The sequence below is a fragment of the Falco cherrug genome, chromosome 2, assembly GCF_023634085.1.
Source record: "Falco cherrug isolate bFalChe1 chromosome 2, bFalChe1.pri, whole genome shotgun sequence".
Lineage (NCBI taxonomy): Eukaryota > Metazoa > Chordata > Aves > Falconiformes > Falconidae > Falco > Falco cherrug.
The window spans coordinates 73,219,427-73,243,457 of NC_073698.1; the positions used below are offsets into that span (position 1 = coordinate 73,219,427).

Sequence of the window (24,031 nt, forward strand, 5' to 3'; positions counted from 1 at the left end):
ATTTGTGTTTCCACATATGCAGAATCTCCTCCTAGTTGTCTTTTCCTGTCTAGCTGAATTACTGACATTCTTGGGTTTGTGGAGCCAAGTCCAATAGAAAGACAAATGAAGATAAATTTCTGTTTTGATGAGTCTTCTATCATATCTGCTAGTCTTACTTAATCTTTTGTGTTGGCCCTAATATTCTTTCATAAATCAGGTGTTTCTGCTCTCGGAACACTGCTACTTTTTGCCGTTGACGTGATTGCCCTGATAACTTTACTTTTTCTACCCAGCTTGCCAGTGCAGTGTGGATGCTGACCCTGTAAATCTCATCCTTGTTCTTCTTCGCCCAGTTCTTGTCACCAGCACTTCTGACAGTATAGATATCTTTGTTCTAGTGTGGTAGAGATGTTAGTGACGCCCTGTTTCCCTGCTCATACTATAAAAGTTTTAGTATAAAAGTTTATGCTTTCTGGCTCCCCCACTCCCTTCTTGGTTTGCATGAAATCTCCTCAATGTCTGCATTTTTAGCTTAGGTTACTTACTTAGCTGGCGTAAATTACACCAGTAGAAGCACTTTCTGAAAGCATAAGCTTTTACTGACGTTGAGTAAGTGTGGTCCTGCTCTTAAATCCAGGCCATTTGGGCCTTACATTAATCTGTGGGGATGGCCTTCCTGTATTTATCCTGGGATTAGCACTTTTGATGAGCAGTACAGTCACACTCATTTTGGATAAAGAGGGAAATGGAAATTGAAGCGTTGTATTGTGCTTCATCATACTTCAGATGAGGAATAACAGTTTTTCCACTATATTTGTGAAGCTGACTAAATTGTCTTTTAGAAATACAAGATAGTGTGTTTTCTTTAAAAAGTTTCAGTTCCAAGATGTATACCATGATGTGAATACTGGTTGGGTAGTAGTATCTCTACTCTATTGTTAAGGTTTAAATTCAGCTTAGAGCAAGCCCTTTTTCAAGCATGAGCAAATACCTACCTCATTGTATGTTCAAATCTGTAGAATCTGCATCTGTTGTCCAGAAAGCTGGCAGGATACCTGTGAAACTGTCAGAAATAGTCTCTGCATCCACAGGGATAGCAGATCTCTCACAATGGAAAACAACCGAATCTCTTTCCCTTTCACCTGATAAAAATGTCTAATATGATTTGGAGTAAATAAGTAGGCATTTAGAAGAAATACAGTCCTTGGGATCTTGACAGAATTAGTGGTACGTTGGCAAACGAGTATAAGGAGAATGTGGCAGAACTGGACTGACTTTCTTTTCTGTTGGCAGGTTGCTTAGTCATGAGGGAGATGAAGAAGTTCAGCCCAAAGGAGGAGGGAAGTTTGGGGCAAGTACTGACCAGTTGAAAAGATTAATAGGTTTTTTCCTGGAGAGTGAGGTGAGGAGAACAGCCCCTGCAGTAAGTCTTTCAAATCCAGCATTGCATGTTATGTATTGGCTTGCTTTTGAAAACTATTCCTGCTGGTGAACTCTGAAATGTTTGGTGTTTGGGATGTTTTTGCTCTCTAGGATGAGTTTTTAATGAGAACATTTTGTTCTGTTGTATTAAAACTAATTTATAACTGTGCTAATGGAGAGAATCAGTGCTGAAGCAGCTTCTGAAAACATCCTGAAAGATTAATGCCACTGAGTGAGGAGGTTTTGGTATGTGTGTGTCGTTCTGCAGCCAGATATGGGTTGCTGTGCCATGGCTGTATGCTGAGTAAGAACTGCGTAGTTCTACTGAGAGTTTTATCAGCTAAAGTGCTGTACTTCATTATTTGCTTTTGCAGTGGTGCAGACCTACATCTGGCCAAAGTGTCTTAGGCACAGCAGTTTCGAATCTTTCTGCAAAGAATTTCAGAGGCATTGCTTAAATTGTTGACTCGTTTCTAGTCCCAAGGTTGTATTTTCAGCTGTTATGGTCAGCAATATAAAAGCAATACTGAAGCTAGTTTTAAAGAGATTACTTAAATTACAAAGGGAAAGTATCCTAAAAAGAGAAAAAGCTTTTTTCATGCTTTTCCTGCTTTTCCCCCCACTTCCCTGATTTGTATCAGATTGAAGGCATGGAGTTGTTGATTAGCTCCAAACTAAATATGTTGGAATACTGTGTGTGAATCTATGTGTGAATGACAAAGCTTTGTAATTGGAAAAAGGGAGAGGCACATGTGAAGCTCTGTTTCTTTTAGTGGTATGTTTGCTTCTATGAGCTTGTGTTTTTAATCCCTAGCTACACAAACATGTTGCATACCTCATCGACAGCTTGTGGGACTGGGCAGGCAAATTCCTGAAGGACTGGGAGTGCATGACCACTCTTCTATTAAAAAATGCCGAAGAAGATGGAGAAGGTGGGTAAGGAAAGAGCTTAGTTTTGTCTGAATGAATCTCTTGGTACTGTTTTTTGAACTTTGCCTTCAGCTAGTTTAGGTTCATTCCATATTGCAGTACCCCTTGATCCCAAACTGTGGTCCCCAAGGGCCACAAAGCAGATGCAACTCAATGCACTGCCAATGTGATATTTATATCAACATATTTGTTTTATCCAGTATTCTGTATTTATGTAATGGTAGTTTAGAAACATTGCAAGAATACTTGCATAAATAAGCCATAATTGTTACACAGAATTAATTTTTTTGTTTGTCCACAACTTAAGAATCTAAAAGAGTTAATTGATTGAAGTGCAGTATTGTTGGGCTACTGTTTATGCCTGAAAAGAAAATAAGTACTATGTTGAGTTCATTAACATCTAACACTCTAGAGGATGAATGTTTTGTGGAATTATTTTAAAAGGAACTTAAATCTTTAAGGTCCCTTCCAACCCAAACCTTTCTATGATTCTATGAACAGTTGTTGTAGTGGAACTGGAGGTGGTTGTGTGATTGAAATCAAAGTTGTAGACCCAGTGAGTTAAAGTATTTTGTTACTCAAAGAAGTATGAGAAATGTGAAAATAGTCAGTAGGAGTAGGCCTTGTTAACCTTGCCTGTGTTTTTGGGAGCCTAACTGTCCTAAAAGGTTTAGCCATGAGAGGAATAATTAGTTTTGTGTTCAGTAAATAATTTTCTTCAAATTAAATCAAACATTCTCTAGGTGTTTATTTAGCAACACTGCATCTTTCTGTAGTGTCCTTCCACAGTTGCTCAGATTAATGAGTAGGCTTTACATTAGCTGTTGCTGCATCTTCATTTTTCTTTTGTGTGATGCTGAAAGGAGACTGATTTACTTACAGCACTGAGTGATGCCCATGAAAGTGCTCTCATTGAAATTATCCTCGCAACGGTTAGAGAAGCAGCTGAAGGTCATCCTCCAGTGGGCAGAGGTGCAGCCAAAAAAGTCAGTGCATCTTAATCTTATTTATTGTCCTGTAATCACATTCTCTTTGCCTTATATGCTTTGCCATACAGTGTGTTCCTAGTGGTAGGTGTATCTTAAGCTTGTTTTTTAAAAAAGGCTTGTTTTCATGAAATGACACAGTGTCTTTTGACCTCTAGATCTTATTAGTAGTGGATGTTGAAGGAGATGAGCATAAGAGGAAAGCCAGTTGAAGCATGTTATTGACAAACGGTCAGCATTTTGTCCGTGAGATATAGCTGTTTAGCAATTTACATCTAGTTTAAGGTTAACAAAAAAAAAAGTAATGAAGCATCTTCATGAAAAAGTATCTTTATCTGAGCTTGATATGGTTTAGACAAAGGTATGTGAGTTAACCTTGGGTTACATGTAAAATTCCACTCAAATCTAAGAGATTTTGTAATTGATACAAAATGCTTTATCTGCAGATTCTGTCAGTAAAAGAGAAGAAAATACAATTGGAAGATTGTACCAAAATTACGGAACACTTTATTATGGTGCTTCCTCAGCTCTTGGCAAAGGTACCTAACAGCTGCTCTGTGAATGCATGTTAAATCTTTCATTAAAATTCTTGCGGTGTACTCATATCCTGTTTTTTCTCTGCAGTACTCAACAGATGCACAAAAAGTGGCAAATCTTCTGCAGATTCCTCAGTATTACGATTTAGATGTTTACAGTACAGGACATCTAACAAAGGTGAATAAGAATTGGGGTAGTCGGTTCATGTGGAATGTGCTAGTTTTATGTGACAATGTACAGAGTTTAGTGGGACTTGGAACAATATAAGGAAAATATATAAAGAAAAGTAAAGAAATGGTCTTATACCTTGAGCGAAGTGGTCTTATTCAGGCTTTACTTTTTGATGTAGTGCTGCCAAAGAAAAGCCTTAGTGCTTGTCACTTCTGATGTGCTGTGACTGGCCCTGGTGGGTAACGATTTGTGGTTTCATGTAGTAGGCCCGGCCCTGGGTTTTTCATTGCTGGGTGGAGAGAGGGTGGGTTATGCCGTGTATCTAAGCTGGTGCTTCCCAGGAGTTTACTACAGAATAGGTTTCATTCTCCTTGAAGGCTGACTCCCAGCTGCTGGGGAATGATAGTAACTGAAAGATAAGAATGGAGATAGTATATCTGCTGACGGGAGAGGAATGGTCAGAAACAAATAGATGAAATCCTTGAAATGGCTTAATGTATTCTTAAGCAGGGATATTTACAGGGAGGTAATGGTAGGCAAACACTCCTAGGTTAATTTCAGCACAAAACGTTGACTGGAAGAGGGAGAGTCAGCAGAATGGCAGAAGTTACCTCCTGCCACTAAGAGTGAAGACCCCAGTTGCTGACATGATCTGATACATTCTCCATCCTCTGCTGCTGAGGGAGACAGCTTCCATTGTTTGAAGACACAGTTGTCCTTTGGAAAGGCATTTATTCCCTACCTTCGTCTTAATTTTTATGTAGTGCCAAATGTGTATTACTGAAGTAGAACTTAAAGCAGTTGCTTCATTCTTTAGGAAGATCCAGAGACGATAAGAATGAAAAAGAGCTATAAACCCAGAAAAAAATTTGTATCCTCTAATCCTACCCTTCTGCTCCTTAGACTGGCATTTATTTCATGTTGGTTATATGACCTATAGAGATATATGGGCCTAGTGAAATGTATGTAAAGCATAAGAGGATTTTTGCGCAATTTACCTATAATACCCTTTTTATCACCTGCAGCATCTGCATGCTTTGCTGAGAGAGGTAAAAGACATTGTGGCCAAACACTCCGACACATCTGTCCTTGAGGCTTCCTCCAGGACTTATTATATCCTCTGCAATGAAGAAATTGCCATCTATAGCCAGGTGGATCGTGCCCGAACTCAGCTGATAGATGAGTTGATGGGACAGCTTAACCAGCTACTAGATGGCTTCTGGCAAAAGGTGTGTGACATTGTAGAGAGAAACAGACTGTTTCCCTATGAAAAAAGAAGACAAAAAAATTGAGGGGGATATGGAACTTTTATTTGCCTGCTGTTTCTGCTTGAGGGGAGCAGAGCTTTTGAAGATGGGTTTTTGCCTCTGAAAAGATCGACAGTTTACATTTTAATGAAGCAGATGTATTTTGGCAGGAACAGAATGGGGAAAAAAATAAATGAGGTAGTCCACACCAGCACCAGGGCATTTTATGTCTTCTGAATATTCTGGACCTAAGCTCCGTAGTTTCTCCATAGTCGCTTCATTACTGTGCCAAAGATACGGTGTGAAAGATCAGCTAATAAGTGCTGTGGATCTGTAGGTGACGAGACTGTTCCCGAAAAGGTATAGTTCTGTACTTTGACATATTTGACTGTACACAAGATATCCTTTGTACTGCCACTTTGGCTGTAGAGGTAGTACTAGGAAAAAAACAAGCCAGCAATCTGTAACACAGATTGTATAGATTTGGGGTCTTTGAAGTGATGACTTTCCCCTTGAAGGAGGACTGCAGAGTCTCCCTCAAAGTTTTTCATTAGTTCTAAAAAGCAGAAACAGCTGATGGTGATATGAATAGCTTGCTGGCTGAACTAAACAACAGAAGCCTGCAGCTGATCTGATCAACTGTGCCGTCATGAACAGGTGTCATGCCATGGCATGAGAGTTAACAGTCAGGTTTTTATTGGACACTGGGATATTGTAAAATGTGTCAAGCCAAAAAGTCCCCTAACCACAGATTGGATTTATTTTGTTGGTCTTAAATAGATATCTGTGTCAATGTGGGAGAATGTGAACTTACGAGAAACAAGATAAGTGCTAGACCAGGGATTCTTCAACTCCTTCGTAGTGTGATCCACGTCTAAATAAAGAGATTTTCTTCTGGAACCCCTCCCTTCTAATTCCTGATTGTATATACCGTCTCCCATAATCACGTAGTATACTTGTGGAAACTACAGCAATTGCATCTATGGGAAAGTATTTAATATATTTTTAGCTATCTTTGAATGTGATCTGGCAGCTGGAAGCAAGGAGAGTCAGCACCATGTGAACAGTTAGCTTTCCAGAGATCCTTAACAACTGTGTGAGGCCTGTGAGTCTGAGGGTTAGCGCTTCTGTGTTAGCCTAATTGCTGGTTTTCAGTCTTACAGTGTTAGCAATACTGTAATCTAGGGAGACTGCCGTGGGTTTATTAATGACAGGGACATTTCTGTATACAAAATTTCTGTGCAGTTAACATGTTGTTTTCTTTTTACTCTAGAGGAAGACATGAACAGCATTGTTAAAGATGAAGGGACTGGGCAGGGCTGGCGGAGAGTAGTTCAAGCTTGTGGGTTGGTTGGGAAGAGAACGTGGCAGTTGCCTTGCCCCACACTGTCTAATTCCTTTCTTTTTCCCAAACTTTCATAATTTAGGAAGAAGGTTTTTGTATGGAAGCAGGAGAAATTTCCCAGATGCACTCTGCTTTGAGAAGAGTAGCAGCTTTTCATAAGTGAGATCTTTATTTACACAATTTACTTTCCCATATACTTAAGTGTCAGCCTAACAGGTGCCAAGTGAGAATTGCTCATTTGTTGGGTTTAGTAAGATTTTTCACAAGAGAATGAAAATGATCCCTATGAGAGGTGCTGCAAGGTTTAGTTTCCTCTTAACAGAGCTGTACTCTTGGATATGGGGTTGTTTTTGACTCATTACTGAGGTTGGAGCATCAGTTTTAATGTGGCTGAGAAGTGTGTGCTACAGAGCTGGGATGTCAGAGTGGACACAGAGGTCCTGTCTGTGGTGCCTACCTCCTAGCTGGAGGCTTTTGCGCTACGTTACTGTCAACGCTGGTGGTCAGTCTGAAGAGAGTATAGTGAATGCAGTCTTTTTTCCCAGCAGATCTGCTTTGTTTGTTTTAGTTAATTTGATCATCTTTTGTTAAAAGATGGATTTCTCAAAAGCTTGGTTCTCCAGGGATAGTTCACCAAGTAAAGTGTAATGCAAGATAGTAGAGGGTAGGGCAGTTGGGCCGCCTTCTTCAGTGTCTTTTACCTACCCTTTGTGCTAGGGCTGCTCTGTTTTTGCAAAAAGAAGTCTAATGTTGAGGTGCAAACACTAAAAGAGTATTAGAAGCAGCATTTTAAAGTGGGGTGGGGAAAGGTTCTTTAAATCTTTTGGAGCACTTAGGGAGTGTGGATAGAGTACAGGAAAGGGTACAGAGCTGCTTTTTCCTCTCCTCAAGACACTGCAGTCTGTGGTAGGAATGCAGGCTGTAAAGGTTGCAGTATTAGATCATGAAAAACTTAATTTCATTTTTCCCCTGCTTATAATTAATAATTAGTTGTTTAACGTTACTGCTGTACATCAAATGAAGGTAAAAATAGGATGCACTTAATCTGTTTGGTCAGGTGAAATTTCATTTCTTCCTTAGTGTATCATTATTTTTTTCACTTGCAGTGCCCATGATCTCACCAAGTGGAATCTGTATGACAAGACTTCAAGGTTGCTGGTGTTTGAAATGGAACATGGGAGATTGCCTGTTCTGGTGAGTTGTGAATATTTAACACTGAAAGAGGTTTTTCTTGTTGCAAGCAGGAAATTAGGAAATACTAAATAAACTTGTATATCAATGTCCTATGAGGCAGGAAGATACTGTTTCCATTTCTCAGTGTGGGAAACTGAAGCTGTCTTTGGTATAACGTTATTTGAACCGGTAAATTCGTGCCATAGATTCATTTATTTTTGGAGATTGTCCGAAACTATGATAATCATCTGGCATCTGGATTGATCCTTTGTCATGCTTTGTACTTCCCATTGATTGCATAGTCTTGCCCTCAGTACTTACGAAATTGTTGGGACCCTGAGGAGCCCCTTCTAGATAGCATGTAACCAGAAACTGGAATACTTTGGACCTGTTGCTTGCATAGTGACTCTTGGTGAAGATGGTTTGTAATTACCAGCTGCCTCAACTGCAGCTTTTTGGTTGTCTGGTTGTCTCAACTGTAACATTGGCTGTTCCAAGATGGGAGGTGTATATCTTGGGATTACAAGGTGAAGTATTTTAGCAGTCGTGCATTAATCAGCCCCTGTTTTTAGGAGAGAACTTGAGGTTATTTGGGAAAGGTTGAAATTTAGTTGAATAGAGAGAGCCTGCAGTCAGTGGGTAGAGGTGGCCTCCTTTAGATGGAGCATCACGGGACCAAGGTTTGACTTCTGCTCTGAATTGCCCTTTGAAGGAGCCTGCCTTTCACCGAAGAGAAATCCCGAGAAGCTAAGCTAAAGTTAGTCTCTGTGAACACCCTTTTTAGTACAGGGTTAGTTTCCACTGAACTCATCAAGACGTCAGAGTTCTGCAGAAGCAGCACCTTAGTAATGAAGCTTCTCAGGAGGCAACGTTTCCTTCTATGTAAACCTGTTAAGTTTATTTTGAGGGTCTAAATACAGTGCAGAAATGGTCATGCAAACAACATGCAGAATGTCAGGCTTGGATGCTTTGTTTAGTCTTAAGCTTTTTGCTCTTGACCCTTTCATGTAAATAAAGAACATGTGTTTTTATTTGCAGATTATCCTGCCAGCTCTCCAGTGCATGTATTTTTCTCTCCTGTGGCAACTAGCTGCAGTTCCGGAAAATTCTCCCAAGGTTGGCCATTTCACATAATTCTGAAACTCGGAGTTGTACTTCTGGAAGTTTAAGTTGCTTTTCTGTTCTCAGATTGCCAGAAAAAAACAAGCTTTGTGTGTTTTCTTGAGGAAACCAAATTGAGCTGAGGCATTTTCTCTCTGTCTTGCCCTCTTTTTTTTTTTTTTTTTTCTTTTCAAAAAGCATTTCTATTTTTTCAGTGTGCAAGAGAATGAGTGAACAATAGTTCACCTCTGTTTTTATTGCAAAACATGTGCATTGAATTCCTGGGGCTTGATGGAGATAAGGAACTTGCTCAAGTGCCAAAACAGTTCGTTGTTTTCTAGTTTTAAGCAGCAAAGAATATTCAATGAAAATTCCAGGAAGTCTTGATGCTTTGTTTCATTTTTATTTTCTCGTTTTACTTACATGTTTCTGGCACAAAATTTGAGGAAAGTGGTAATTTTCTCATCAGCTGACTATTTACTTTATTAATTGGTTTTATAAAATGCCAAGCTCTGACAGGTATTTCAGAAGACAGTCTAGTTTAAGACACCAGAGAGGAAAACTCTTTTATGCTTTGATTCATGTGTGAATGTGTACCTGTGTGGCTTCTCTTTGTGGTGATTTCTGACTACACCAAGTGCTGCTGCTTCTGTTGTTCTGCCCCTTTCCCCTGGCGCTCCTGTGTGTACAGAACAGGACGGTGACATGGACATTTGTTTTGTGTGAGAAATGCTAGCTGGGAGGTTACCCGTTTGGTGACTGATTCAATATCTATTCCCATCTTGTTCCATTCCTGTGTGGATGTCCGCATCTCTGACTGCTCTAGTATGTTCTGTCTTTCAGCCCAGGCACGGTTAGCTTGACTGATGTTGGGGCAGCACATTTTTTAATTTGGCCTTTCATATGGGAGCAGATTTTGATTGGAAGCACAGTGCTACAACCCACTCTGCAGGGCCAAATCTGGGTGTTGGCAGAGAGAGAAGTTCCAAGTGCAAAAAAGAGCATTTCCTGGACAGCAGCTCTAGGATTGTTTCTCCCCTCCCCCCCAATAATGTCAAGGCAGTGTTTTGCCTCCCCCTCTGCTGCATTTCAGCGTGCCCTGGGATGGATCCCCTTTCTTATAAATGTGCAGTTGCATAGCATGAAATTGAGCCCTCCTGTAAGGGCGTTCCTCTTCTGTTGACTGCTCAAAGCTCTGTGCAGTGCAACAGCTGCGACCTGGTGAAGGATCAGAAAGTCTTTTATGTGGCTGTGGGCAAATCAAATGGTCTGTCTTGCTGGATTCATCTTAATGGAGGTGTCTAAGTCTGAGTGCCAGAGTTAGCAGTGCAGTTAAACTGCATTGCCTCCGTAGTCGATAGAGGGAGAGAGAAGAGCAACTCCAGAAGGCAGTACACATTGAGAATTAGATGGGATGGACCAGAGTTTTTATGACTTCCATGTTTAAAGTGGAAATAATTATCGTTGTGCTTTGTAAAAATAAGCTGAAGTAAGTAAGGGAATACAAGCTATGAGAGCTGTCCTTACTACAGATGGAGAAGCGAAGAGTTTGTGACTTGCTGAGTACCACTAGCCTCAGCAAGTGTGACATGCACGCGTCCTACTACTGTTTGTCATATTTCTGCACCAGAGTGTGGGAGGAAGTACATATTTCTGTGGGTTGACCTTATATCCCAGATGTTGCACCTGAAAACAAGAGATGGGTTTAAAGTTGTTCATAGCTATAAGCTGTTGCTACTGTGAGATGTCACCTTTCGTAATGCCATCGGCTGTGCTGTCTTAAATGAGTAATATCAGTGGAAGAAAGATGCAACTGTTGTTTGTTTTGTAATTCTCTACTGAATCATAGCCCCTAACATATTTGTCCTGTCACTTTTCCTAAAATCATTTTTAGGAGACTCTTTTTGCACTAAGAGGAGAGCTGAGATGTTTCAGTCAGATTTGCATGTGCTTCCTCCACCATAAGGAAAAAGATGTAAGAGAAAAGGTTTGTGTTGCTCTGTCACTTAGCTAGTGTTCATGCTCAGTTCTCCTTTTAAATGCCTGCCCTTCTTTTCATACTAGTATTTTCTTCTACTGATTTTTTGCTATTGTTTAACTCTTAGCAGAGAAGGAACTCTAGAAAACCCTGTTTTCAACTAATTATTTTAAAGGCAAATTAAAATTATGTTAGTTAAAATGCTACAGAAGTCAGTGCTTTAATCAAACATAGATATGTGTCTGCATGGGCGCATCTGCAGAATCAAGACCTGAATCTGAATGACTTAGTTTGCCCGTTGATAACCATTGTCATTTTCTGATTAGACTAATCAGCGTACTGGTTGCTACTATTGCTTTATTAATGCCTTGCTATGAATATTACTTAAAAAAAAAAAAAAAAAAAAAAAAAAAGAATTGGAAAAATTGTCCGGTGATTCATGTGCTAAAGAGAGATTTTCTAGCATAATAGAGCTCTTCTTCCCATGGAAGTTTGAAAATCTTTAGGTGGTATTTATGCATGATACTTGTATATACTGTATCCTAAGTTACAAGTTCTGGAAGGGCTTAGCTGTGGCATGTTACTACATGTTGGGGCAAACAGAAATCTTCAGCTTGCAACGAAGAAATGGGATAGAAACTAGATTGTGACTTGCAGTGTTTGATGGAGATGCAAAGTAGAGTTGTCGTGAAGAGTAACATGGTCTCTAAATCGTTCTTTGGCTTTGCTTGATACAGGCTTTCATGATACTCTGTGACTGGTTGCTGATTTTGAGTCATCAGGATTCAAATAATAACACAGAAGCAGTTGGACTTCCAGATTATCATCTTAGCACATCACTTCAGGAAAAACTGCTTTTGTTTATCCAGGAACATGTTTTCATGGTGGAAGAAGAGGAAAGCAAAGGTTAGATATCGAATCTACCACTTTTGCTGTCATTTGTCATCTCCACTGAACCTATTGGGAAAAGAGGCTGGTCTTTTTCTTGTTGTTTTTTTGATTTTCTTATTGTTGTTGGGCCCCTTTACAAACAAAGTGGCAGACCTGTTATTCACGGATGTGTATCCACTGTGGATCAACCACAGGAAATAGCTGCTAATTTACTTGTAGGATGAAAAGGGCTGATGTAATGCAGGGATGGGTGAGAATGTAAACGTATTTGGTGAACTGACTTTCATGGTAGAGAGGATGGTGTTAGAGGAAGGCCTTGCAGTGTTAAAGTGTGGCTCTGTCAATGCATGGACACTTCTAAGTCATGAGAGTAAAGGCCTAGTGGATTTTCATTTGGGGGGTGTGGGGCAGATTTCATAGAATCATAATTCATGGAATGGTTTGGGTTGGAAGGGACCTTAGTTCCAATTCCCTGGCATGGGCAGGGGCACCTTCCACCAGACCAGGTTGCTCAGAGCCCCATCCAGCCTGGCCTTGAACACTCCCAGGGATGGGGCATCACAGCTTCTCTGGGCAACCTGTTCCAGTGCCTCACCACCCTCAGAGTGAAGAATTTCTTCCTAATACCTAACCTAAATCTACCCTCTTTCAGTTTAAAGCCATTACCCCCATACCCTGCCCCTCTCGAGCTTTCTTGTAGGCCCCCTTTGGGTACTAGAAGGCTGCTATAAGGTTTCCCTGGAGCTTTCTCTTTTCTAGGCTGAACAACCCCAACTCTCTCAGCCTGTCTCTATAGGAGAGGTGCTCTAGCTCTCTGATCATCTTCATGGCCATCCTCTGGACCTGCTCCAACAGGTCCGTGTCCTTCTTATGTTGGAGGCCCCAGAGCTGAAGGCAGTGCTCCACAGCGGGGTCTCACAAGAGTGGGGGAGAGGGGGAGAATCACCTCCCTCAGAGTGCTGGTCACGCTTCTTTTGATGCAGTCAGGGATGCGGTCGGCTTTCTGGGCCTCAAGTGCACATTGCTGAGCCATGTTGAGCTTCTCATCAACCAAAACCCTCAAGTCCTTCTCAGGGCTGCTCTGAGTCCAATTGGAAATAGTGCTTGTTGCTCTATAGCCTTTTTCAAATACATTCAGACGCCGTATTGAGGCTGTTGTGAAGGCTGTTTCTTTTGGAAGCATTTTGAAAATAGATGTTAGTTCATTGTGGTTTTGAGGCTGAGTTCCAGTCTCATGCTTTGAAAAACCAAGCACTGTTCTAGATCACTGTGTCAAACTCTTGTCCTTCAGCTGTTCAGATGGAATTCTGTGTTCAGTTTTGGGCACCACACTTCTTCAAGTCACAGTGTATATACAAGAAGTGATGGGCCTAAATTGCCACAGGGAGATAGTAGAAGAGAACCCTTATTGGTAAAGGTAGAGGCACGATGGAAAAGATTGCTCAAGTCAAGATTGTAGTATCCTAGTTGTGGGAGTTTTTGAAACAGGGTATGTTTCAGGTTGCATATATTATGTATCTGAAACCAATAAAACTGATCCTGGTTTGGGTTAGATAGCCTGCGATCTGTTTCAAACCAGTTTTGTGTGATGCTTTGAATTTCTCAGTTCTCCCCAAAAAGGATCCTTGTCATCCCATTGCAGATTCCTTCCTAAACGACTGATTTTTTCATGCTATGGGTGTGCTTGTCTGCATGCACAGCTGGCAGCTGCTCTGTTTTAGTTTTAACTCTAATTTGCAGATACTTCTGACCTGTCATTTACCTTATGTTTGCATCCAGGCCCACAGTAGTGCTAGAAGCAGAAACAGTCCGTATCAAAATTACAGGTCAAAGCCTGAAGCCTTTTGGCATTAGGTGGATTACATTCACAGCGGGAAAGAGTGTGTATCAGCTTTCCTGCTGCAGGAAGCTCTCCCCAACCACCTTCATAGCTGTGTTGGAAGACTCTCGAGAGTGTTTGTTTTCCACAAGTTATCCCGCTAGTAATTAACCCATGTTCCAGAGATGTAACATGTTCTTAATGATATGAAATTACTTTTTTCTTTCACTTTTGTTGATAACCATTTTGAAGAGTTTAATTTGAACTCTTGTTAGACTGTGTATGACAAGTTTTTTTTAGGGTTTCTGATGAATTATATTATGCTGGTTTTCTAGCATCTGTATTATTCTAGGAAAAAAATGTGGTTGCAATTTGTCTGGTCTTTTCCATTTGGTGTGTTCGTGCCTTTTATTCTGCACTCTGGTTCTGTTCTGTAGCTGTGAGCAGTGTTGTACAAGGAGATTCTGACTAGCAGAAATGCAAAAGCCCTATGAAGATCAGAGCAGAAGACTGTGGAAATAACTCATTTTCACTGTCATGAGCTGCAAGCTTTGAAATGGAAATAAACATGTGTTTTCTGATATACACAGGAACGAGCGCTTAGCATCTGTTCCTTAGCATGTTGACTGAACAGCTGAGTCTGTGCTATTTGGATGAAAGTTGGTCATTAAAATTGAGATACCTTGAATAAAGTGTAGAACAAAGCTTCATTGCTTTTGTTTCCCTAGACCTGACAGAAGAGAAGGAGAGAAAGGATGAAAGTTGCAAACTTGATGACTTGCACAAAAAGCGGAGCCTTCTTGCAGCATATTGCAAGTTAATAGTGTATAATGTGGTAAAGATGACTGCGGCTGCTGAGATCTATAAGTATTATGTGAAGGTAATGTTTTAGATAAGGTTGCTTTGCGTTTGCGAAAATGGTGTCGTTAATAGTCTTACGGCTCAGAATCCTTGTATAATCACAAAAGGGCTATAAAATCAAGGAAGAGTGGGACAAATCTCTCTGCTCCGCAAAGGTACCTCACAGCAGACAAAGTAACTGAGAACAGAGGGTATGTCTGTCTGAACAGCTGCTCCTCAGCATCTCTAGGGAGGCCATTGCAGAGAAGCGGTTTATGGCTGGGAGAAGTTTTTAACTAGTGGTCAGCTTACTTTATACAGCTTCATGCAGCTCCACAGTCTCTCCATATGGAGATGGCCTTGTTTTCACATGAGTCCTGGTTTTAGACAACTGATAGATTTCCAGCTACTCTGAAGTGGGTTTCAGCAGAGTGGGAAGTTTCCCTGAGCCAACTAACAGGACTTTGGAAATACCTGAATATGGATCTTGTTCTTTACTTCATTGGGCTCAAGGCAGACACTGGTTAAATATAGAAAACTCTCTATTTCTCTCCTGAGGAGGCTTTGTTCTTTTGTTATAATAAATACTTAATTTCAGTGCAACTTTAATCTTCACATTACTTTTAAAGGTGCATACCATTGCTTTACATACAAAAGAATATAAAAAGTCTAGTTTTCATCTTTTAGCTTGGGTGTTCTGATATTGGGAGTGTTTTATGAACTTCTTGTGTCGCATGAACACAAATCATGTACTTTGTGTACTCCCAGAGCTAAAAAAGGGGAATGATAATCCTCATTTGTTTTGTTTCTGTTATTAGACCTACAATGATTTTGGAGACATAATTAAAGAAACATTAAGCAAGACAAGGCACAACAACAAAATTCAGAGTGCCAAGACACTGATTCTCTGTCTGCAGCAGGTAAGGTTAAGATTAAAACACGAGGCTAGGGGCTCTTGTGACAGCTTTATTCATAGTGGAGGTTTTTACCTACCTTGCCATAATTATGCACGTTCATTTAAAAACCTAGTGGAATAAATCGATTCCTTGCCTGTACTTTCTATGTGTATGTTGGTTTTGCATGTCATAATTAAAACTCCTTTCAAATCCTTAAATCTGTTTTAAAATGTAATTTTGTGCACATTTTTTTGTCTTGTTTTTAATCTTTAAATGCATAGTGTGTTAGGACTGATGGGAGATTATGGAGTATTTCTTGGGACGTGGTAGGTGCCCCTTCACCTTAACAAAGGTTAAGGATATTATTCTGTGGGTTATGGACTATCTCAATTCCTACTGAATTTGAGGAACCACAAATGTGTCTCTGGCTGGCCAGCTCTAATCCCCAGTATTTTTTACTGGAAGTGGGTTGCAGCTCTTCTGAAGGGTCTCAAGTTGCTGGGGCTTGCAGCTGCTGACTGATGAGGCCAGTTAGCTATTTCAGCAGCTGCTTTTGCCGGCTCAGGCCATGACTGGAGCTGCTTCTAGCTTGGAGTCGTGCTGTAAGTCACAGAGCAGGCTCCTCCCAGGGGGTACTGATACATGAGCTTCGCTTATTTCACACACATTGCCGAGGGCTTAGATCTGCGAGCTAGCCTCTGAAATCTGAGCTTAGATGAGGCTAAACAGCATTTGGCTACATATATTCTGCTGACACGGTCAGGACTTTGTGTTTAGGTATCACATAGACAACAGGCCCTTTTTGGCCTTTGCTTGACCTTGAAAGTTAACAGGTTGAAGAGAACAAGCTACCTCCATGTTCTGTTAGGAGAAAAACCCAGAACATAGTTAATTGGGCTCAAGATGTGCTTTTGACCTAGTCTCACTCTCAGAAATTGGACTACGCTGCTGCCAGACTTGCTGCTTTATATCTGCATTCTGATAGTCTGAAAGTCTCTCAGGCAGATTAGGCCTCTGGGGTTTGATTCAGAAGTCCCAACAGGAGATGGGGTCACTGGGGCCATCATCTTCAGGAATCGGTTCTGTGTTTATGCACACCATTTCTTTTTCCATTTTTTTATTTGTCCCTGTCTGTTAAGCACAGCAGTGTCCATTGTGTCAGTTCTTTCTTGTTGCAGTTGTGTGCTTCTGAAGCACATGGCTTACCTGCTCTCATGCAAGGCTTCTGTCTGTGTAAGCTAACTGTTGCTTGCTGTGCATGTCTCTGTGTCCTCCTGGTGCTTTGTTTACCTGTAGGATTACATACGGTGGCTTATCTGAGACTTCTTTTGCAGCTGTTTCAGAAACATGCAGAAAGCCAAGACAGCAGCAGCAGTGTGGACTTCTCTTCTGCTTCCTTCACAAACATGAAAGAACTTGCTCGTCGCTTTTCACTAACGTTTGGCTGGGACCAAGTGAAATCCAGAGAATCTGTAGCCATGATACACAAGTATGTGTCATGTAACGTCACTGTCCGTGGTCATTGCTTTTGTTAGTTGTCTGTTTTATTACTCTGTTCTTTTGTTGTTTTTTTTCTTCCAACAGGGAAGGGATTGAATTTGCTTTTCAAGGAGCTACTGGAGTAGAAGGAAAATGCTTGCCTCCTAACTTGAGCTTTCTGTTAATCATCAGTGAATTTTCCAACAAGCTGCTAAAGTCAGACAAAAGACTAGTGTAAGTTAAGTTCTTGTACACTGTCATACACAGTTTGTGTTTCGTGTATCGCTGTACGTGGGACTCTTGACCGTCAGTGTTGCAGAAGTTGCTCAAGAGCTTTTCAGAGAACCTTTAAAATCAACCCCCACCTGAGGTTGTTAGCTTGAAGAAACACTTGTTGAATTTTGTAGTAGTAGTAATTTTGGATTGTATGTGCAGTATGCATTCTAGATCTTTTCTAGACATAGCTGTGGCCACATACGGCAATTCTTCTAAAGGAAAGGGAGTGTTAATTTGGTGAAAGGAATTTGCAACTTGACTGGCTAGAATGCTTTTCTGAACAGAAAAGTAAGGCAGAAAAGACTGAGAGAGTGCCTGGATCATTCATTATTTGGTAATGATCTAATTCCACAGCTTCACGATTCAGTTACATGAGTTCCATGGAATATACGTGGAATAGAAATATACATGACTGTATTCATAATGGATATTCAAATTCAAGAATTTACTGTTTACAGGGGAATATGTTGTGGTCCAGTTGGGCCTGTGTTTTACAGTGGTTTAAATGTTTACATTTAATAATACAAGAGTGATAACCTTATTTTGGCATCATGGGGCAGTATGCATCTGAACAGAGAGATTTATGATTGTGTCTCTTACTCCTTTCTTCACCTGTCTCAACTCCAGTCATTTTTGAGAAGGAAGTAATGTTCTTCCTTCTGTGTGACCTTTGTCATTAGTTCTCTGTTCAGTGCTGTTTATTTGGGATCCGGATCTCTGCACTTCAGTCTTCTATTTACAGATACTGTAAAAACTATTGCAAAATATGTAACAGGTATTTCCATTTTCCTGAGAGCATATTTGAAGACATGGGAGTGTAAGATGAAACATTAGGACATAGCTGCCTTTTTGAATTTCCGAGCAAATCACTCCTGTACCTGACAGCAAAAGTTTCCTTTCGGAGAAGAGGTCAGCAGAAATGGAAGAAAAAACCCAACCATCACATCTTGCTCAGCCCTGTGTAACTTGTTTGCTCTTGTGTTACTTTGTCTTAAATCGGAGGATAACTTCCATGGGGGTTACCAACCAGTTTTTGTGTAACAAGGGTCAAGAGTGGCAAAATGTCTGCTTTCCTGTTACTTTACATGACTTATTAATGATTGCCAGATACTCATACAAAGTATTTTAAAAAATGCATTCAAACCCAAAATGCAAAATACAGAAGAAAAATGTTTTACATAAACCGATTACAACTCCTGGTAAATTTCAAGTGGATAATCCATGAGTAGTGGTAACTTCTATTCTTGCATTTTTCCTGGGAGAGAATCTTTGAGATCTATGACTAGAATTGGTTTTCATAGAATCATAGAATCACAGAATGGTTTGGGTTGGAAAGGACCTTAAAGATCACCTAGTCCAACCCCCTGCCACAGGCAGGGACACTTTCCACCAGACCAGGTTGCTCCAAGCCCCATCCAGCCCGGCCTTAGATACTTGCGGGGATGGGGCATCCACAGCTTCTCTGGGCAACCCGTGCCAGTGCCTCAACCACCCTCAGAGTGAAGAATTTCTTCCTAGTGTCTAATCTAAGTCTACCCTCTTTCAGTTTAAAACCATTACCCCATGTCCTATCACTACAGTCCTTCGTAAAGAGGCCCTCCCCGTCTTTCCTGTAGACCCCCTTTAAGTACTGAAAGTCCACAATAAAGTCTCCCCAGAGCCTTCTGTTCTCCCCAACTCTCTCAGCCTCTCTTCACAGGGGATGTACTCCAGGCCCTCTTTTATACAGTTTCTGTACAACTCTGTCCATGTTTCTGGATTTTAGAGGCGTTACTATCTGTGTGGTGACACTTGCGCAACAAGCAGATTTTTGTTAATCTATCCTTGAAAAACTTTGTCACTTCACTTACCTCCAATGATCAGTTTTTAAAGAGAAAAATATTTCATCATTAACGTGGGCAGATTTCAAGCTAAACCCTGATAATTTTTTTCTTAGGACTATATTTAACTTTTTGACCAGAGGATGTATTCCAGAAGTATATTCCTGAATGTATTAGATACATTCAGGTAGGTTTATTCATTGCAAACATTTGCGGGAAGTACAGAACCTAGCAGGGAATGCACTTTGACTTCTGTTCCTACTGCTTTGGACCTTCCCACTGCTGCTGAGAACAAATGGGAAACAATAGAAATCACAAGGGGGGAAATTGCAGTTTTATCCGCAACTACATTCAGACGATGTTTCTAGAGTAACAGTTTCTATTCCGGGAGGCCTAAAATGCTTTGCAGGGGCTGGAGATTATATTTCCTCTTAGAAATATTTAGCTTTAGCTCCATCATAAATTACTGGATGGAATGTTTTAGGTCAACATGAACTTTTAGAAATAAACATCTGGTTATTTTCATTTTTATTATTAATTGTAGGATTGATGTCCAGGTCTGTATGTTAACATATGTGAATGTACCTGTAACAGATGAGATACAGAATATGGGCATTTGTTAGAAAGGAGTATATTTCAACACCATCGAAGTATATGGATTTTAACCTCCTCCCCTGTAATTGCCCAGGCTGTAGCAGTAAAATATCTGACTTGTCAATTGCTCTGTGCCACAAAATGCACACAATATATGAATTATTGAATAACAAGCAGCATGAAGGGCCTGATTCCTGAATTGGTAGGAGTCTTTCCATTGACACTGATAGCAGTTGGATCAGACCCCTAACAGTAGTTATAATACACGCTTTTTTGAAACCAACAAATTCCATTACCAGGATTTCTTGATCCCTGGGGCCCCCAGAGTCCAGGACTCTGACTGTTCGAGAGTCGGTGCTTACCCTAACCTCCTCCCAGCATGGGTTTTCTTGCTTTGCAAAGCAAATGAAATGTCTGATATTTTCCAGGCCACACTCCTAATCAAAGAATGAATAATATACTGTACAGGCTGGTGTTAAAACTGTCACTTCTGGTGTTTGCTAAGGCGAGGTCTGTTTTAACAACACTGGGCTTGATTTTAAAGTGACGAGCTGTACCTGAAATGTGGTGAATATTCAGTTTCTAATCCCGAGTCAGACACCGGTTTTCTTTTCTTATTGTTACGCAGTAGGAATAGGTCAGAAAGACTTTGTCAGAAATGTCCTGTTTTTCAAAAAGGATGTTTGAAGGAGACCTCTTTGCTTCACCTGAGAATCGGGGAGGCCTGGTGTCAAGTCTCTGGATTGAATCGGGCAGAGCAGGGATTTGTACCAATGGTTCCCACATCCTGTGTGTTGTCGTAACTGCAGAGCTGTTAACTGCTTCTTGCAGACACTTGAAATTTTACTGGCAACCTGAGAGAATTGGATTGAGTTTGAGATGATATTACAGAAAAGTGGTTTAATTGGTTGTTCTTGGTTTTAATTTTGACAAAACAGGCACTCATGGCATAAATATCCCATTTCCTGACCTGCTGTACTACTGAATCACAAGGAGCATCTCTTGCCTGGGATCTCCTTTGTGTTGCAGTCCACGAGGCAGAAAAGGGCCACCAGGAGAAGGCGTGCATATTCGCGGAGTTCTGCGCTCTCCAGACTGCTCCTGGCAGCAGCAATTGGCAGTGACTTCTGCACAGGAAATTCTTTCTAGAGACTGATGTAATTCTGTAATTCCTGTGGATCTAGTGTTGTTTCTAATGCTAAAAATCAAGCACTCTGTTAGCTTCAAAGGCATTTGCGTTTTAAATATTCAGAGATGTCAGATATTTCTGAGAAAAGGGATGCCCTTTCTTTTTCTTTAACAGGTCTGCCTGCACCCTCGGAGAGCAAAGGGAAAATACCTTTCTAACAATACCTTCCCTAGATATTGAGGGGAAAGATACTGAGTTTTCTTATGCTTGCTTTTGGTTCTCTCCAGGTATGCCTACTTACAGAGGTACATAGCAGAACCACTGCCTTGCAGAGGAGATGAATGGCAGCCACTGATTTGGTACAGAAACTCTTTATTGGCAAATGAAGATGAGGAGAGCTCTGTCCTTAGCAGTTCAGGAGAATGGTCCCCTGCGGGCACATCCAGGACATCTTTTAAAAGGAAATTCTCCAGTGGTATGACCGCTTTCCTATTCTGAATCAGCTGTATTTGCTTTGTCCCAGCTAAAAGGCACTTCACGCTTTGAATTAGCAGTACCACAGTATGCTGGATATTGTAGACTTTCCAGTTTGAACAGTGTTTTTTTTCCTTCAGCTTTGTTGCTGTTAAAAGTCTCTTTGTCACTCGGTAGCGGTAAGATTTGTCTGGAGACTTTGAGTAAGCCGAATTCAGGTAATCTTGAATTCTGCTTTGTACTGAGCTCTGGTGTTTGTGCCATGGAGACTTGGCTCATCGCTTTCAGTTGTTACAGGTGGTGTTGCTTGAGGCCCTGTAAATAATTGAGACAGGAGATGTATTTCCAGAAGCTGATTCAGATCTTCAGCCCAGGTGATCTGGGACAAATCATCTTCTAGGGTCCTTCTCTCTGTTGAATTTCTAGGGTGCCTGTAAGATTATACTCCTGACTTAAAGAGTTATAGTTAGGTGGGCTGCATCCAGGCTTTAGTAGCTGTCATGGACTTCTAATCCGTAATGAGGTATTCACTGTATGGATATGGTGGGACTCAGTTAAATGTAGTCAAGCCATTACGAAAACAATTCCCAGTACAAGTGCTAAGTGCTGAGGACATGTGCACTGGTATGTGGAGGAAAGGGAATTTTTCTAGAGCATCCTTTAGTTTCTTTCTCACCCTTCCTCAGAAATTTTCTTTTCAATGACTTGCCTTCAGAAAGTTTGTTCCTTTGTGTCCCAAAGGCCCTCCTTTCTTGAGGGTTATATAGACTCAGCAGTACTGATAGCACTTACAGACTGGGGCCAAGATCATAAATCTAGGTTATAAAGGTGACCAGTGGGCAAATTAAATGGATTTTCTTCTATATGGCTTTTAGCTGGCTCCTGCAATAAATGAATGCTTTGCTACAAATCTCCCTTTGAGCTTGGCCTCATTGCTTCACTGCTGTGGGGTACGTGTTGGAAGTGTCCATCTCCAGACCTCTGAGGGTGAGGCTGAAGAGTGAGCTTGTTCACTGTCTGTTACAGGGTCTTTGCCTGAAACCAGCCAGACTGAAGCAACAAGCAAAGCTCCAGAGCTGCAGTGTGCTTCCCAGCTGGCCTCTGCAGCAGGCAAAAGCAGAAAGAGGCTGAAATCTCAGGAGATGCACTTGCAGGAACATTTGCCATTCCTTTGTCCAGGAGGGCTGCAGAGAAAATACTGGTGAGAGTTTTATGTCTTACAAGCTGCTTCACTTGTCCTGGTATTGACAGTTGGGGCCTCTGTCCACCTCTGTTTCTGCTTTTTGTAATGCTTCCATGGGCAAAGGGTGTGTGCCCCTCCTGTCTGTTATGGGCTGTGTTCCAAGGATAGCTTGGGTTTTCTGTTTCCTCAGTCCAATACCTACATTTGCTGCTTTAGCCTCATTGTCCCCCATTGTCACAGGGCTTCCAAGCCTTCTTGGACTTAATACCAAGTGTGTGGAGAAAAAGACAAGGAAGGAGGAAGGTTCCCTGTCCCATTTCTCTTGTCTCTGGTCCCGATTACAGGGCTGTGGTAGTTGTTAGAACCTGGCTGTTTGCTGCAGCTGGATGAGGAGTGTTGTCTGCATCTGTGGAAATGAAAGAGGATTCGTGTCTCTGCAGATCTGCTCTTAACTACTGTGTAACTGGTGGCTTTCTTTTAGAGAGGTGCATGTCTGTCCAGCAGGCGCACACATCTGAGTGAAACCCCACAGAACTTGGATGCAGGAGAGGTAGTGCAGAAATATGGAGGCTGGAGTCTGCTTTTGAGCTCTGCAAATGAAGCACCGTGGGTGCTCAGCTGGGATATTTTCCTTTTAACACCGTTCATTTATTGAGGTCTTAGCTGCCAGTTCCCATATTGGTAGGTTAAAAGATGAAATGCAAATCCCAGTTTTTCAAGTTTTGGACACCTGTTGAATAGACCTGGTGAATACAAGTAAAATAGAACAAAAACATATTAAACATGAAGTTAGCCCCTTTTAAATGAACGTTTTGTTTCTGAACTGCTTTATTGGAAATTCCTCAGAGTATAATATCTTCCATACCTGGGAAGTACTGGGCCAGAAACTTCGAACTACCTTACATGCATATCTCAGCAGCAGATATTAATAGGTGAACAACTCTGCCTTAAGCACACTTGTGCAAAGTGCAACCTCTGTTACAAGTTTCTCAAGACTTAGCTTTTTTTTATTCCTCCCCCGCCCCCCACCAGCAAAGATGAGATTAAGACAGAAGCTGTCTCAAAGGAGAGTCAAGCAGAAGACACAGCTGAAGATGTCGATGTTGATGTGGTTGGTCCAGACCAGGTAATTCTGGCTCGGGTTTCCCAGCTCTGAGGACAGCTGTAGTTGAGGTGGGTGAGTGCGAGTTCAGGATCTTACGCGTACCCACCTAGCAGCGAAGGGGCTGGTCTTCTGTGGTCCGTTTCAGGCTGAGAAAAGGGGTTTCCCCCTCTTCCCTTCCCTTCCCAGCTGCAGCTGCAGTCTCCTTCAGCTTGATCTGCATTTTTAAGGCAATTCTTACTGTAGCATTGAGACATCCTTGGGTACTCGAACACCAGCTAGGACACATTAAGAGGAGGATCCAGTTTCCTTTTTGCCCCGTACTGTGAAGCTTCTTGATTAAGAGCCATTTGCTGCAGTTGCTTCATGTTACTGACACATTTCAGAGATGGCACTGCTGCACAGCCTGCAGGGAATGTCTGCTTCAGACGTGGCATTTGCATTGTGCTCTTCAGACTGAGAGGCTCGGAACGTATCTGAGCACTGGTCAGCCCAGGGCTCTTGCTGGAGTATCCCTTGTTTCTTGTCCTTTTCCAGTCAAGGCTTTTGAGGAGATTAAAGTCTGCAAACCAGCTGGGGATTTGAAGGGAAGCATGCGAAGGCTGTGGGCTTGGAGTGGCAGCCAGTGTAGCCTGAGGGTTGTCTTGTGGGCGCTG

General features: G+C 41.4%; 1 protein-coding gene across 7 annotated transcripts in view; it reads left to right on the forward strand.

Annotated features, from left to right (window-relative positions):
- LOC102057979 (cohesin subunit SA-2-like) overlaps positions 1-24,031 on the forward strand; it is a 67,018-nt gene that overhangs the window by 41,006 nt on the left and 1,981 nt on the right. For 3 of the 7 annotated variants that reach the window (XM_055701117.1, XM_055701115.1, XM_055701120.1), the window contains 18 exons: positions 1,276-1,384; positions 2,219-2,336; positions 3,217-3,320; positions 3,767-3,859; positions 3,945-4,034; positions 5,054-5,257; positions 6,703-6,779; positions 7,727-7,814; positions 8,832-8,909; positions 10,789-10,881; positions 11,610-11,778; positions 14,311-14,462; positions 15,241-15,342; positions 16,653-16,807; positions 16,903-17,031; positions 20,904-21,091; positions 22,117-22,291; positions 23,306-23,399. In XM_055701117.1, coding sequence (XP_055557092.1) covers positions 1,276-1,384; positions 2,219-2,336; positions 3,217-3,320; positions 3,767-3,859; positions 3,945-4,034; positions 5,054-5,257; positions 6,703-6,779; positions 7,727-7,814; positions 8,832-8,909; positions 10,789-10,881; positions 11,610-11,778; positions 14,311-14,462; positions 15,241-15,342; positions 16,653-16,807; positions 16,903-17,031; positions 20,904-21,091; positions 22,117-22,291; positions 23,306-23,399 — 2,218 coding nt within the window. The other 4 variants (XR_008730744.1, XM_055701116.1, XM_055701119.1 and 1 more) reach the window with 4 other exon arrangements.